The sequence below is a fragment of the Seriola lalandi genome, unplaced genomic scaffold (genome assembly GCF_002814215.2).
Source record: "Seriola lalandi dorsalis isolate HSWRI2012SDOR001 ecotype SW California unplaced genomic scaffold, Sedor1 jcf7180002054662, whole genome shotgun sequence".
NCBI classification, from domain to species: Eukaryota; Metazoa; Chordata; class Actinopteri; order Carangiformes; family Carangidae; genus Seriola; species Seriola lalandi.
Genome location: NW_019525215.1, coordinates 133877 through 148330, shown reverse-complemented (window position 1 = coordinate 148330; position 14454 = coordinate 133877). Strand labels below are relative to the sequence as shown.

At 46.2% G+C, this 14454-nt stretch overlaps 1 protein-coding gene across 1 annotated transcript in view; it reads left to right on the top strand.

Annotated features, from left to right (window-relative positions):
- akap6 (A kinase (PRKA) anchor protein 6) overlaps positions 1-14454 on the top strand; it is a 157263-nt gene that overhangs the window by 10733 nt on the left and 132076 nt on the right. Inside the window, exons 3-9 of the mRNA XM_023421059.1 lie at positions 4830-4939; positions 5495-5636; positions 5863-6516; positions 6854-7210; positions 7667-7807; positions 7891-8034; positions 8150-8413. Of these exons, the coding sequence (XP_023276827.1) occupies positions 4830-4939; positions 5495-5636; positions 5863-6516; positions 6854-7210; positions 7667-7807; positions 7891-8034; positions 8150-8413 (1812 nt within the window). The remainder of the gene's footprint in view (positions 1-4829; positions 4940-5494; positions 5637-5862; positions 6517-6853; positions 7211-7666; positions 7808-7890; positions 8035-8149; positions 8414-14454) is intronic.

Genomic DNA, 14454 nt, shown 5'->3' with positions numbered 1-14454 from the left:
TGAGATGTTGGTGAAATGTTGGTGAGATGTTGGTGAGATGTTGGCGAGATGTTGGCGAGATGTTGGCGAGATGTTGGCGAGATGTTGGCGAGATGTTGGCGAGATGTTGACCAGATGTTGACCAGATGTTGACCAGATGTTGACCAGATGTTGGTGAGATGTTGGCGAGATGTTGGTGAGATGTTGGTGAGATGTTGGTGAAATGTTGGTGAGATGTTGACCAGATGTTGGTGAGATGTTGGCGAGATGTTGGTGAGATGTTGGTGAGATGTTGGTGAAATGTTGGTGAGATGTTGACCAGATGTTGGTGAGATGTTGGCGAGATGTTGGTGAGATGTTGGTGAGATGTTGGTGAAATGTTGGTGAGATGTTGACCAGATGTTGGTGAGATGTTGGCGAGATGTTGACCAGATGTTGACCAGATGTTGGTGAAATGTTGGTGAGATGTTGGCGAGATGTTGGCGAGATGTTGGTGAAATGTTGGTGAGATGTTGGCGAGATGTTGGCGAGATGTTGGTGAGATGTTGGCGAGATGTTGGTGAGATGTTGGTGAGATGTTGGTGCGGTGTTGGTGCGGTGTCCGTCTGTCCGGCCCCCAGAGGACCGATCCCTGTGTCTCTGGAGGTCAGAGTTCAAGTTGTTTGAATGTCCGCTGCAGAGAACACGTCGGCTGTGAACGCGACCTCAGACCAAACGGCAGAGTTTGAAGTCTCTTCTCAGAAACTAACACTTTGAAAAAAAAAAAAAATTACTGTAACAAGTCTTTGTATCGCAGCAGCGGGTCTCCCGTCTTTGAAGACGCTTAATTTGAATACTCCAGGGGGAGAAGAAGCTCAGAGTATTTGATCTCCAAGGTAAAACACGCTGCGCTGATGGGCTGAAGTGGAGGAGTTGAAGGTTATTAGATCGAATGGGTCTGGATGAGGCCGAGCTGTCGCGGGCGGTTTGAACGCGGCCGCTCTGAAGCCCTTGATGTCGACGGTGATGAGGGCGAGACGGGATTGGAGCTGAAGCCCGAGTCGACTTGCTTCAGATAGATTTTAGGCAATTAGAAACCCCGCTGAACGTGTGCACTCGGTGATTGACAGGTCATGTCTTGACTCTACGTGACCGGGGTGCTGGAAAGTGTGTGTGTGTGTGTGTGTGTGTGTGTGTGTGTGTGTGTTCTCAGAATATTGAGTGTGTATCATAGAATCTGTGTATTATCCAGCATTAGCAAACCAGTATAGATCACACACACACACACACACACACACACACACACACATGCAGCAGGGTTTGTATGGACACGTGCTCGGGGCAAACGAGGCGTTCACATGTAATCAGCTGGAGTGACCGTGGTGAGATGCCTCTGAAGTTCTGCCTCAGTTCGTCCGAGTGTGAAACCGCGTGAGGGCGACGGCGGCGGCGGCGGCGGCGGCGACGCGCAGAACATACGAGTTCCGGCTCAGAGACTAGAACCTGGTTTTATAAGAGTTTATGTGCAAGAATAACAATAATGAAAACAACCAGCTGTCGTTGCTCTTTGAATCTGATCAACTCCCATCTTTTGATTTTTGTTTTAAACATGGAGCAAAAACAAAAGTTTGGATTCATTGATTTAAATCAATGTTATAATAACAATATTAACTTTATTTATACAGCACTTTTCTCAAAGGTACAAAAGTGTTTCACACAAAAATAAAACCTAATAAAAGAGAATAATGAAAAGAGTAAAACAGCATAAATAAAAAACATAATTTATTAAACAAAAGGATCCGACGATAAATGAAGACAATCAATAAAATATGTACAAACAATAATTAAGGATAAAAGATTATCAATAAAACACATCAAACATCAGAGGCTGAGACAAAGAGATGTGTTTGAAGAAGAGATGTGTTATTTTAGTTGGTATTATAAATATTATAAATATTATAAATGATGCTGATGAAGCTTTAATGTTTTAACATCAAAACATCTGGAACCTCCTCTACGACACGATGCACATGATGCTACAGGAGCGGCTTTAAACATCCTGCAGAGGCTTTGTTGAACTTGATTATTTATTAGCAAATTAATTATTGATTATTGGTTAATTAAAAACTAAACAAACATATACAACAAATCAGGTCACTGGGACAAAAAAAACGTTCTTCGGAAAAAGATTTAGGCTACACAAGTGCCTTGATGTGCGCACACACACACACACACACACACACACACACACACACACACACACACACATACACACACACACACACACACGGCAGGGTCTCATTAGCTCCCAGCAGTCTGACTGGACTGAAGATCTTCTAACAAATGACTTCAGATAGAAACGACAGACTTGGTGTTAATTCAATCAGATTGGGGCCTCTGTTAAGTGCTCTGTGTGTGTGTGTGTGTGTGTGTGTGTGTGTGTGTGTGTGTGTGTCTGTATTAGCATTTGAAAGCTGTGTGTGAATTATTGAAGCATCTGAAAGACACCGGTGACATTTTCACCGCTGTTTCAGAATGACATGACAACGCTTTGATGATGAAACTGTGTGTGTGTGTGTGTGTGTGTGTGTGTGTGTGTGTGTGTGTGTGTGTGTGTGTGTGTGTGTGTGTTAACTATGAGTTCAAGTTCATTTTGTGTAGACAAGGAGACTCTATATACATGTAAGAATTTGTGTATGTACAGTATGTACAGTATATTTTTGCGCGTGTACAGTTTGTGGCTCAGGATTTCTGTGTGTGTGTGTGTGTGTGTGTGTGTGTGTGTGTGTGTGTTTTACGGCACTCTTACTGCACTCGCTCTCCTCCCTCTCGGGGGGCGTTCTTGATCTCCCAGCGGGATGTTTTTGATGAAGCGGCGGCGTCCCCTCAGAGCCGAGAGTTCGGCTGTGAGATAAAAGCGTCGTATAAACACTCGCACTTTACACCAGAAATCCTGATTGAGAAAGACGTGACGAGCTCCGCCACAGAAACACGCTCGTCAGCTCCACCAATGAGAGCCGGTCCTTCCTTGGAACGCACTCCGTCTACGTCTTTGGAAAAGAGAAAGTTTATCACTTGTTTTGTTGCTCAGGCTTTAGTAAATGTTCCCCTTCATTACAAGGAGACCTGAGTTTAAAGCTCCATTTAGTATAAAGGTATGATCAATTATAACAATTATTGATTGAATATAGATCAGCTTCTATATTAATACTGTGAAAGTATCAAAGCCTCAGTCCACAGAGAAATGCACACAGCCTGTATTCAGAAACTGAGCCTTAAAACCAGCCGTCAGGACTTCTGGAACTTTGTGATGTCACAACAAAGCAGTCACCAAGCCCCGCCCACCTGGACCCACCATCCAAACCTTGCAGGATTTGGTTTCTCTGAGTGTTTTTACCTGAAATCTGCTGTATTTTTATTGGATCAGTCAGAAAACAGTCAGTATTGACCCAGGAGCCGGATGTCGCCTCACCTACAGAGGCTCAAATAATTTGGCACAACAGCGTCCTAAATACAGCACGCCAGGTTTCCAGACTCGTGATGAACGACCGAGCCCCTGATCCAATCTGCCCAAGTCCGCACCTCCAGCTAAATCTGTCAGACACGTTTGGGCCGGAGTCGGCCCACGCTCGGTCGTCTGGAGCCAGAACACAGCTGACAGGTTCAGTGTGACTCAGCTCGCCACCTGCGCTCACACAGGTGACAGGATGAGGTCTGTGTGTACCTGAGCCCTCACGCCCACGTCGACCAAATGCCGACAGCGTTGTTCCTGCCGGGCTGCAGCCCCCCACCCCTCCCCCCACCCCTTACAGTAGTGATGAGTTTATTTTGGAACGGCGCTCAGCAGGTCACGGCGTTAGCCAAGCTAGCATGAGCCAAGCTGGCAGCGTGTGTGACCTACATTCTCACATGCCGGGCGGAGGCAGCGGCGGAGGTGTTGTGTTGTTCAGGCGGGTCGTCATGGAGCAGCACGGTGACTCAGCAAAGTATTTTGCCGAGGGTTCGAATCCAGGTCGCCTGCTTTTTCAAAGGGCGTCTAATTTTAGTCTGAGCGAGTTCGTCGTGTGCAAAGCAAATAATAAAAGGAATAAAAATGCATTAAAGACATTTATTGCAGAGAAAGAAAAGTAATAATGTTCTGTTGACACTTTAATATCAGAGTTACATGAACTTTCTTTTCCACAAAACACATTTTAACCAACAACAAAACATTTGATTTTAAAAGGTGCTGAAGTGAGAGAAGAAGAAAAACTTAGTGACTGATGACATTAATAAACTGAAGGCAAACTTTATAAACACCTCTTCTCGTTTTCTCGTCGTGGTGTTGTTGAACTAGTCCTTTAATCAGGTAATTTTCCCTTTGTAGCTGTAGTTAACAGTTAATCTGCCTCCTTTATTTATGTAAATGGAATGGAAAATATATTAGGAACACCTCATTATAGTTTAATTAACACCTCTGACTGTTTGTTAAGGTGGAATTTGTGGCAGAACTGTTCTTTTAGAGGACATTACCCTAGTCTGCATGTTAGTTAAACACTGACTTCATATTGCAGCCACTGTTATTTTAGCTCCGTCTGCCTGTCTGCCTGTCTGCCTGTCTGCCTGTCTGTCTGTCTGCAGGACATGTTCTCCATGTTTTCACATATAAACCTGGAACTGATGCCACATGAAACTGACTCATGTTTAAAACTGGAAACGTGACGCCGCTCGTTTTCGTCACTTCTGCTTTTTCCCGTCGTTCTCTGCTCATGTTGTTCTGCACTTTTATATACTGTCAGACACGCTGCTGTAACACGGCTTTTTTAATCACTTGTAATTTTGCTCACCTTTTTTTTCTGTGTGTGTGTGTGTATGTGTGTGTTTCACTTCAGGACATCTGTGAGGACATCTCGGACCATGTGGAGCAGATTCACGCTCTGCTGGAGACGGAGTTCTCCCTGAAACTTCTGTCCTACTCCGTCAACATCATCGTCGACATCAGGTGAGAGGAGACGCTCGCTGAGAGTTGGATGAGCTCATCATGTTCACATGTTCCTGTCTCCTGCTACTTGAAGTTTAAACAGTGTCAAACAGTCTCTGTCATGTGGATCATGAATCTCCTTCACGTCAGGGGAAAATACTCTAAACAAACCAAGAGTGTTTCTTCTTTATTGTTTTATATATTGATCAAATGTTCTCACTTCAACTTGAGCAGAAACTTTTCCAGCACTAGATAAACTACAAGAGTTGTGTTAAGAATATTTGCAAAGCTTTTACTTTTTACTTTTGCCTCTTCAGCAGTTTGTGATCAGACTTTGATCAGTGACGATAGATAGATACTTTATTTATAGTGAATGTATTCCGATCAGTTTTCTAACAAGTGATGAGGGAGACACTAATAATCTCTCCTTCCTATCAAACAAATGAATATGTCAAACATCAGACTGTAAAGTAAAAGTTTATTACTATGAAGCTGTTCAGAGACTCTGACAGTCAGGGCTGATATCTAACTGATTTCTCATCAATAATCAATAAGTGGTTGTGTGTGGTGGTTCAGGACGGTGCAGCTGCTGTGGCACCAGCTGAGAGTGTCGGTCCTCGTCCTGAAGGAGCGTCTGCTGCAGGGTCTGCAGGACTCCAACGGGAACTACACCCGCCAGACTGACATCCTGCAGGCCTTCAGCCAGGACCAGCACCAGGTGACACACACACACACACACACACACACAGATGATAACTTGCTCCTTATCTGTGCTGGTAATTTTAAAAAATGAATCTTTTACGTCACAAGAAGCAGCCACATGAATAAAACTTTACTTATTGTTTTATAGTAAACAGTTTTAATAAGCCTCTGACCTCATTGACCTCATTGACCTCATTGACCTCCATTGTCAGATGTTAACGTGATGAATTCTTCCTGTCCAGACTCGTCTGGACGCTCTGACCGAGGTGGATGACTGCGGTCAGCTGACCATTCGCTGCAGCCAGGACTACTTCTCTTTAGACTGCGGTATCACGGCCTTTGAGCTGAGCGACTACAGCCCGGGTGACGAGCCTGACGCCCGGGGGGCGGAGCCAGACGCCCAGGACGCTTCCGAGGAGCAGGAGCAGGAGCTCGATCGAGCCCCCGACCTGAACCCGGAGCTGGGGTCAGCGGAGAACGAAGGACCCTGCTCCTCAAACCCTGAGCTCCACAGCAGTTTACCTGAACTCACCGCGGCCAGTGACCTCACAAACCACAACCATTCTATGTCAATGTTACCCACAATGCAATGCAGCATGCCCAGCCACAGTGAAAGTGCGAAGCGCCCGCTGCAGGGTGTGAGCCACAGCACCGAGGTGTCGCCCACTCAGCCGTCGCTCCCCAAGAGAGCCGCCCTGTTCTCAGACAGAGGAACCGGCGTGCAGGACTCCAGGGGAGGCCTGGGGAAGAACAGCCCGCTCTCTGGGCTCCAGTTCCAGGCCGAGCTGAGCAGAAGCACCCCCTCTCTCATGGATCCTCCGGACCGATCCAAGTTCTGGTTGGAACTGGACTCGGTTTATCCAGAAAATGTTTCTCAGTCCTACGAGAGCCTGCAGGTTGGTGCTTTTACTGACACCTCAAAGATATTCACAGGTCTTTCTGCGTGCTCAGAGGGAGGAGTCTGTTGTCAGGGGAGACGTCTTTTAAACTTCCTTTTTTTTATGTTGTATTTGTTGTTTTTTTATGGAAATGAATTGATTAAAAACTAAAAATGTTTGTCTCCATATTTAACATGTGCCGAGCTTTGGTCCAATAACCAGCGTTAATAAGTTACATGTTGTTCAGTTCAGTTCAGTGTTTCTGATGTGTGTTTACGTTTGATCATCTGTCTCGTCATTAAACCGGAGCGGCCTCTCACTCGCTCCCTTTCACTCGCTCCCTTCCACTCCACAGGTCATGAACGGGCGAAACCTGCAGAGGAACCACGTGAGCTCCAGACACGGCGGACGCTCAGAGGGGCGTCAGCAAAGACCGCCGACCGAGCAGAGGAGCTCATCTGCGGCCGGACCGACCGCCGACGCCCCCCCGCCTCCGCAGGACCCGGCGTCTCCGGATGGAACGTGGAAACAAATGGAGAAGACGCAGAAGGAGACACACACACACAGCGAGGGGGACTCCGACTCCTCGTTGCCCTCCCCCATGAGGGAGCGGGTCCTCTCCTCAGACCTGGAGGCGTCTGGAGAGGAGTCGGACCCCCGACCACCTCCCGGCAAGGCGGCGGTCTGGATCGTGAAGCGCCAGGGGCCGAAGGTGAGGGTTTCCTCTGGGTTTGTCTGGGAGAGTTCGGAGAGTTGTTTTCAAAGTGTGTTTTTGTGAGAGAGAGGGACACAGACTTCAGACCACCTCAGATTCCTTCCACTGAAATCTACTTCATTTTAAGATGCAGTTTTCTAAAGCTCAGTCATTCCTTATTATTACGGCCCTGACTTTCCTTCAATAGAGAAAAGAACCTTTAATTATTATTACAGACGTTATTCTTTAATACTTTCGCTTCGGGAAATTTTGACCAACTGGAACCTCTTTGAATTTTACACACACACATGTTCATCAGCTTCTTAAATACTGATCTTGATCTTCTGTGTTTTACCTGCATAAAATAAAGTTCTGAATGTCTGATCGTAGAACACAGCTCTGATCAAGCAGTCGATTAAACTCGTTAACAGTTAACGAGCAGGATCGTGTGCGTCCTGTGTTCTCCTCCTGCAGGGGGGCCAGGGTTCGTCAAAGGCCAGTCCGGACCGGGAGCACTGGTACGGGTCCGAGGAGTTCCTGGCTCTCCCGGCTCAGCTCCGTAAGACTGAGATGCTCGCCATGAAGCTGGAGAGTCTGGCTCAGTCCATCCCGCCGGTCCGTCCACACTTCACAGCAGCTTTCTCACTCTGCATTTGGTCACGTGACCGCCTTTAACGACCTTTAACCTTCTCCTGCAGAGGCCCGGAGACTCTACCCAGGAGGCTTTGCAGGATGTGGACGACTGGGACCTGACGGAGCTCAACCCGGACTGGGACGTGGGGGACACTGTGAGCAGTGTGGGGGAGAGCGGGGACGACGTTCCCTCCCCCCTCCCCCCGCTGGTAAATAACAGCACGTTTTATCCTTTCATGTGTAAATACTGACGGAGGCTTTGTTGATCAGACCGTGACGTTCTCCCCCCTCCCTCTCTCTCCCCCTCTCTCCCCCCTCCCCCAGCTTCCTTACAGACGAAACCTGGTCAGCCGCTTCAGCCCCACCTCCTCCAGCGATATAGCGCCATCAGTGGGAGAAAGCATAGAGTCCGGCCCCTTGAGCGACCTGCAGTCCGAGGACGACGACGAGGGCCGGAGGTCGGCGGACATCCACCTGCAGCCGACGGCGCCTCTGGTGGACGGACGCAGAGGTGCGTCCCTGGTGCACCAGCTGCTGGAGGACATTCAGAGTCAGGACAAGGACCCCGACATCTGGAGGAAGATAGAGGTATGACGTGTTGCTCTGTCGTGCTCGTTTTCCCCAAAGCTTCATTTCATGTTGATGGTTAATGAACAGAAGCCTTGTTGATGTCGGAGCGGCAGCCATTTTGTTTTTGGGTTGTCTTCGTCCGTCTCGTTGTCGTGGAGACGATCTCTCAGTGACGCCTTGAGGGAACTTCTTCAAATTTAGCACAAACATTCACGAGGACTCAAGGGTGAACTGATTAGATTCTGGTCGTCAAAGGTCAAAGGTCGAGGTCACGGTGACCTCACCAAACACTTCTTACCTTTAGTCTCAAAATATTCACACAAATAGTTCCTACTTTCTCTGGATAAACAGGATGGAACCTGGAACTAGTCTGAGTGGCGGAGGGATACGGCCGCGAGGAGGTGGCTCTAATTTGTTACTTTACTTAAACTACTGAAGCTGCTTCGTCTTCCTCATCCTCCTCATCCTCCTCATCCTCCTCGTCCTCCTCATCCTCCTCATCCTCCTCGCCCTCCTCCTCGTCCTCCTCCTCCTCCTCCCCCTCCTCCTCATCCTCCTCCTCATCCTCATCCTCATCCTCCTCCTCCTCGCCCTCCTCCTCATCCTCCTCCTCCTCCTCCTCTTCCTCCTCCTCCTCTTCCTCCTACTTCACTGTCTCGGTCAGACAAACACCACCAGCTGCTTTTTAGCGCCGCTCCTCCAGGAGCACCTGAAGCCTCCGACTGGTCACCTGTTCGAGGTGTTTTAGCTTTAGCCATTAGCGCGTTTCTGCAGAGAAATCCCTGCACAGGTTGAACCAAACTCACCGCCGCTCTTCCTCCCTCACTGCAGCTGTGTTGATGGATTGGAGGTCTGGTATCGGATCGTCCCGTGGCCCCCGTTAATTCATCACCTCACTTCTAAAGGTCACGTTTGATTGGCAGGCGGATTATTGATGAGACTGCCCGGTGAACTAATCAGTCATATCTGTCATATCGAATATGGTGAAATGTCAATAGCTCTGGGGATTCGTCCTCCTCGCTGCTGCTCCTTTAATTAGCGCTATAAAGAAGCTCTGCCGCCTCTAATATTTTTTATTGTTTTATTCTGTTCAGATTGCTTCACTCCCCTCTCCTTTACTATTCTATTCTTACCTTTTACTTCCCCGGAAACATTTTACTTTGCTGCTGTGACATCCCAGTTTCCCCCCGGGGATCAATGAAGTTCACCGTTTCCTTCTTATCTGGAGTTAGCCGGGGTCAGGGCCCCGCAGACAGAATTAGACCGCCGTAATACGATTATCAGGGAGGATGATCAGGATATCTGAGGATCCAGTCCCTGAATTAAAGGCCCCGCCGTGCGAAGGGGGACGTCCTTGGAACCGGGGATCGGTGACCTGGAAGTGCGTGGGTCAATCCCCACATCAAACTGTGTCCTTCATATTCGCAGAGTCAAATTAGATCCTCTGCATTAATATTCAGAATTAATGATGATTTGACTGATGAAATGTCAAAGCTGTCCCCGGCTCGGTCTCAGCAGTCTGAGGAAACGTTTCCTTCGCCCGCAGCGTCTTGTTAGTTCAGGCAAGTTGATAGAATCATAATCGTGTGCGAGACTCTTCCTGCTGCGTCGCCGTCAGAAAAACCAGCTTCATTTTAAATCCCAGAGGAAGAACCAAAGATGCAAAAGACGCCAAATATTTCAGATGTGGAAAGAAACACAAGGATTTCAGCATTTATAGGAAATAGATTCACAGTTGTATTTGACAGAAGAGGCGCTGGAAGAATTAAATTCTATAAACTTTATTTGTCACATAGAGAAGAAATCAGATGAACACAGAAATACACACGTGTGAGAAAACTACATATTAAGAAAAACAAACACTAAACTACATGTAACTAACCTGCAGCTCAGCAGCTGCTTCATGTCTGATGTCTCTGATCCGACACGTTCACAGTTACACAGCGTCACACAGGCATCCTGTCCTCTGATTTAATCTTCTCCACTTCACCTTCTTATTACTGGTAATCGTTATTAATTCAACATTAAAGATTATTATTTCATTTAAGCCTTAAACGAGCTCGTTCTCTTTCTCTTGGATTCTGAGAGAATTTAAATTATTTCTCTGAAGATGTTTCATGAAAAGCTGCTCAGGAACAAAATGTCTTTCCCTTGTAAAAGCAGCGTCTGCGCTCGGTCGGGTGCGGCTAGAAATCTTTCCCCTTCCCTCGTGGACTCCCCCGAACGTCTCAGACCCGATGAGTATCTATAATCCCCGACACGTTCAGGGCCCTGCGCTGCTTCCCCTGAATCATTCAGATCCCCTCTGGCACTCGCTGGGTTGGTGTGGTCTGAGTGAAAAAATAAAATAAAATAGTTAGCCTCATTAAATGCCAAAATGTAAAGTACAGAGTTTGGAGTTAATATATATACAGATGCAGAGTGAGCAGGAAAGACTGTTCTTAAACTGCTTCTTATAAAATATTGAGAAAGAAACACACATTCATAAATGAGCTTTAACACAAAGTCAACATAAAAGAAAAAAATCCTGAATTATAAAACAAAACACATAAAAACTGTCAGGAATTATGCTGTGCTGTCTCGCACATGACACCTTGTGTTAACCACGCACACACACTAAAAACACACACACACACACACACACTCCTCGTTCCTCTCTGCTCCTGGGTAATTAGCTGATTAGCTGCTTAATTAGCAGCATGTAATCATGGCGATGGATGAGCTGCCTAATTGAGGAAGTGAAGAGAGGAGAAGAGTCGTCTCAGTGTGGAGGATGACATTCTGTCTCTGCGCCGACAGTCTCCGCTGAATACAAGCCGGCACAACGAGATGGAAAGAAAAATCATCCGTCCAGGGAGGAGAAAGTGCGGGAAGATCAGCGCCCGAGCAGAAATGAATCAAATCCAGGAGCGGGGGCAGAATATGATCTGTGGAAGAACTCCGGTCTCCACGGACTCGCTCGTGTTTGTTGCTGGAGTGGAGGAGATTTGATCGGAGTAGAGACGAGCAGAAAGTCATTGAATCTGACGTCTGAGCTGGTCTGTGTACGGGAGAGGAAATCAGTTAGCTTTGCTGTCCGGAGAAAACATCGACCTTTAATCTTTTCACGATGGAGCCGTGCGATCTTAAAGAGTAAATGAAGAACATATCCACTGGTTTTAATTCATGTAGTGTCAGTATGAAGAATTCGTTTCAGTAGCAATGAAACTTGAAAAGCTTCGTTAGATCTGATCCGGGTTTATCTGGATTTTAACGTCATTTCTGAATTGAAATCACTTAGAAACAGAGTTCAGTTACTCTTTAAAGGGTCGGAGAAAACATCTCCTCCTCCACCTCTACACAATGCAAGTGAACAGACTTTGTTTTGTGGCGCTAACAGCCTCGAAATTTAACATTTAAAATAACAAGACGAGGTCAAAGCCTACTGTTAGTCTGGAAATTGAAAACTCGTGAGGAACAACTGCTGGAAAACGGAAAAGCTAAATGTGGCTACATGATGTAATACTCTGATTAGCATATTCATGGCGTCATTGTAGTGGTCGTGTCAGCTGGTTGATCTGTTCTCTCTGTGCTCACAGTGTTTTAATACAGCTGAATTTTTCTGTTACCGTTGTCAAGACAACGGGGAAAAAAACTCAAAAAGTCTGTGAAATATGAATATGTGAAATTAGAAGTTTATACGCTTCTGTTTTTATTACTGAGCCGAGGTGAAATTTAAAAACGTTTTTCTCAGCACCAGAAAATCATTCCCTCATTTTCAACGTGAATATAAATAAATTCAATATTTAATATTAATCCGACCGTTGACGCGTAATGTACTGAATGAGTCTGCGTTCGTATCCATCACTCCTCTGTTAACGACAGTGACTTCAGGTTCCTACAAAGACGTCATCAACACGAACAAACACGAAGTTCACTGCGTCTGTTACCATGGCGTCTGTGTCGACTCACAATCACCTTGACAACAGGACACCGCTGATTGGACACAACGTTTCCCCTCTTCACCATCAAACTTTATTAGTTTTAAAAAGCTGATCAGAAACACTTGTTCACCCTGGAGTCTGTTTGTTTCAGACCTTCCCTGTATTCGTGGCTCTTCCTCCTTCACGTTGCCTCCGCTGCTGTTGGACATGAATATTTTATCTGAGACTTTCTTTATTTTTTTTTTCCTCCCCCTTTGACCGTCTAGACGGTGTTGTCTCGACCTTGACCTCCTCATCGTTTGTGATGTTGGAACCGATCCTCCCATAATCTGCGTCCACGTCACGTAAATCTGCGGCTTGTGTTGTGAAAGTTTATGAGAGCGACGCAGGAAATATACACACACCCAAACCCAGAGTTCCTCACTGTGCCGTTTGGGCCGCGGCGCCTGAAGCGCATTGAAATTCCTCCTGAAAGCAGAAGGAAAGCAGGCAGAGAAACAGGCCATCGGTTAGATAAGTGTCCTACACGTCATGTGATCACATTGTATGTGCTGTCTGGGCCGGCGTCGGCGTCCTCAGTGTGAGGTGTCTGTGTGTTTGGCGGCTCTGCGGCACGCCGGCCTATCTGCGAGCAGTGGGAGACAGACAGACAACAGACTCACATCAACACTTGTCTGATTGGCCCGGCGGGAGGGCGGGGACGCCCACCGACAGCAGAGAGGATAGGAAAATAAGAGAAGGGGGGGGGGGTTTCTTTTGTGTTTCTATAGATAAACAGGTTAAGGAGGAGGGAAAGGTAAAGCAGCAAGTGAAGACACGTTTGTTTGCAGAGTTGTACAGCGGAGTCACAACAAGTCTTCAAGCTCATCAGAAACCTTTTGGAAAATGTAAAAACTTTATTCACTTTATTATCGTTGGTTATGGTTTTCTCAGGGACACGTCGAGGCGTGACTCTAATATTCAATGATGCAGAAAGAAAACAAATCAATCCCTGATGAAAACAATTACATTCAAAAACATTAAGATTTAAAACATTTTAAAACATATTTCTGAATTGTCCCGGTGTTAGAGGTTATTCCATGTACATATGTTCTGCTAACAGCTGATTTAAGGTTTAAAATGTTTCTTCAGCAATGGTGAAAAAATGCTGACCAATAAAAAATAAACCAAATCCTGCAAGGATTGGATGGTGGGTCCAGGTGGGCGGGGCTTGGTGACTGCTTTGTTGTGACATCACAAAGTTCCAGAAGTCCTGACGGCTGGTTTTAAGGCTCAGTTTCTGAATACAGGCTGTTATCATGCTGATGTTAGCGCCGCTATAACAGCATCACGGAGCGGCTCACATGGATGGAAACCGGTGTTGTTTATATTCTACATCACCTGTCAACGTGTAAATCTCAGTTCGCCACACGTCCATAACGTGTGAACGTCGTTCACTAACAAGAAGACGTTTTACAGAAAATGCAGAAGACACTGAAACCTGTCGAATAAATAAAATAACTTTAGAAATATAATTTTCTTTCAAATTGAAAAATTTTAATTCAAATAATTAAAATTGATCATTTTTGAATGTAGGTTTTACTCTCTATCTGTCAAACATCCAACAGCTGAATGTGTCATAATAATCAGTTAACACTCATCCAGAAGGTGTGTGTGTGTGTGTGTGTGTGTGTGTGTGTGTGTGTGTGTGTGTGTGTGTGTGTGTGTGTGTGTGTGTGTGATTGATGACATTAACATTGTGGAGCTTTAGAGATGACTCTATCCCCACGGCGACAGACAGCTGGTAGTGGAGGGGTCTCCCAGGGACGATCTCAGAGACGCAGTCAGGTGTGACGGACGGACGGTCTCTCTCTCTCTCTCGCTCTCTCTCTCTCTCCCTCTCTCTCTCTTCACTCCTTCTCTTCCTTCCTCTTTATCTTTTCATCAGTGTCTTCTAACCCGACCGCCTTTCACTCTCTCAGCAAAATAATTCGAAACACACCAAATGAAATTCATAGCAGAGAAATACATAATGCGCCTCGTCCAGATTCTACCCAGAATTCAGCTGCACAGGTTCCATGTTTTCCATTAAAAACCATTTTAATGAATTTCTAATCAAACTTTCCTCCCCTTGAGTTCTTTCATTCCGGCCCAGCA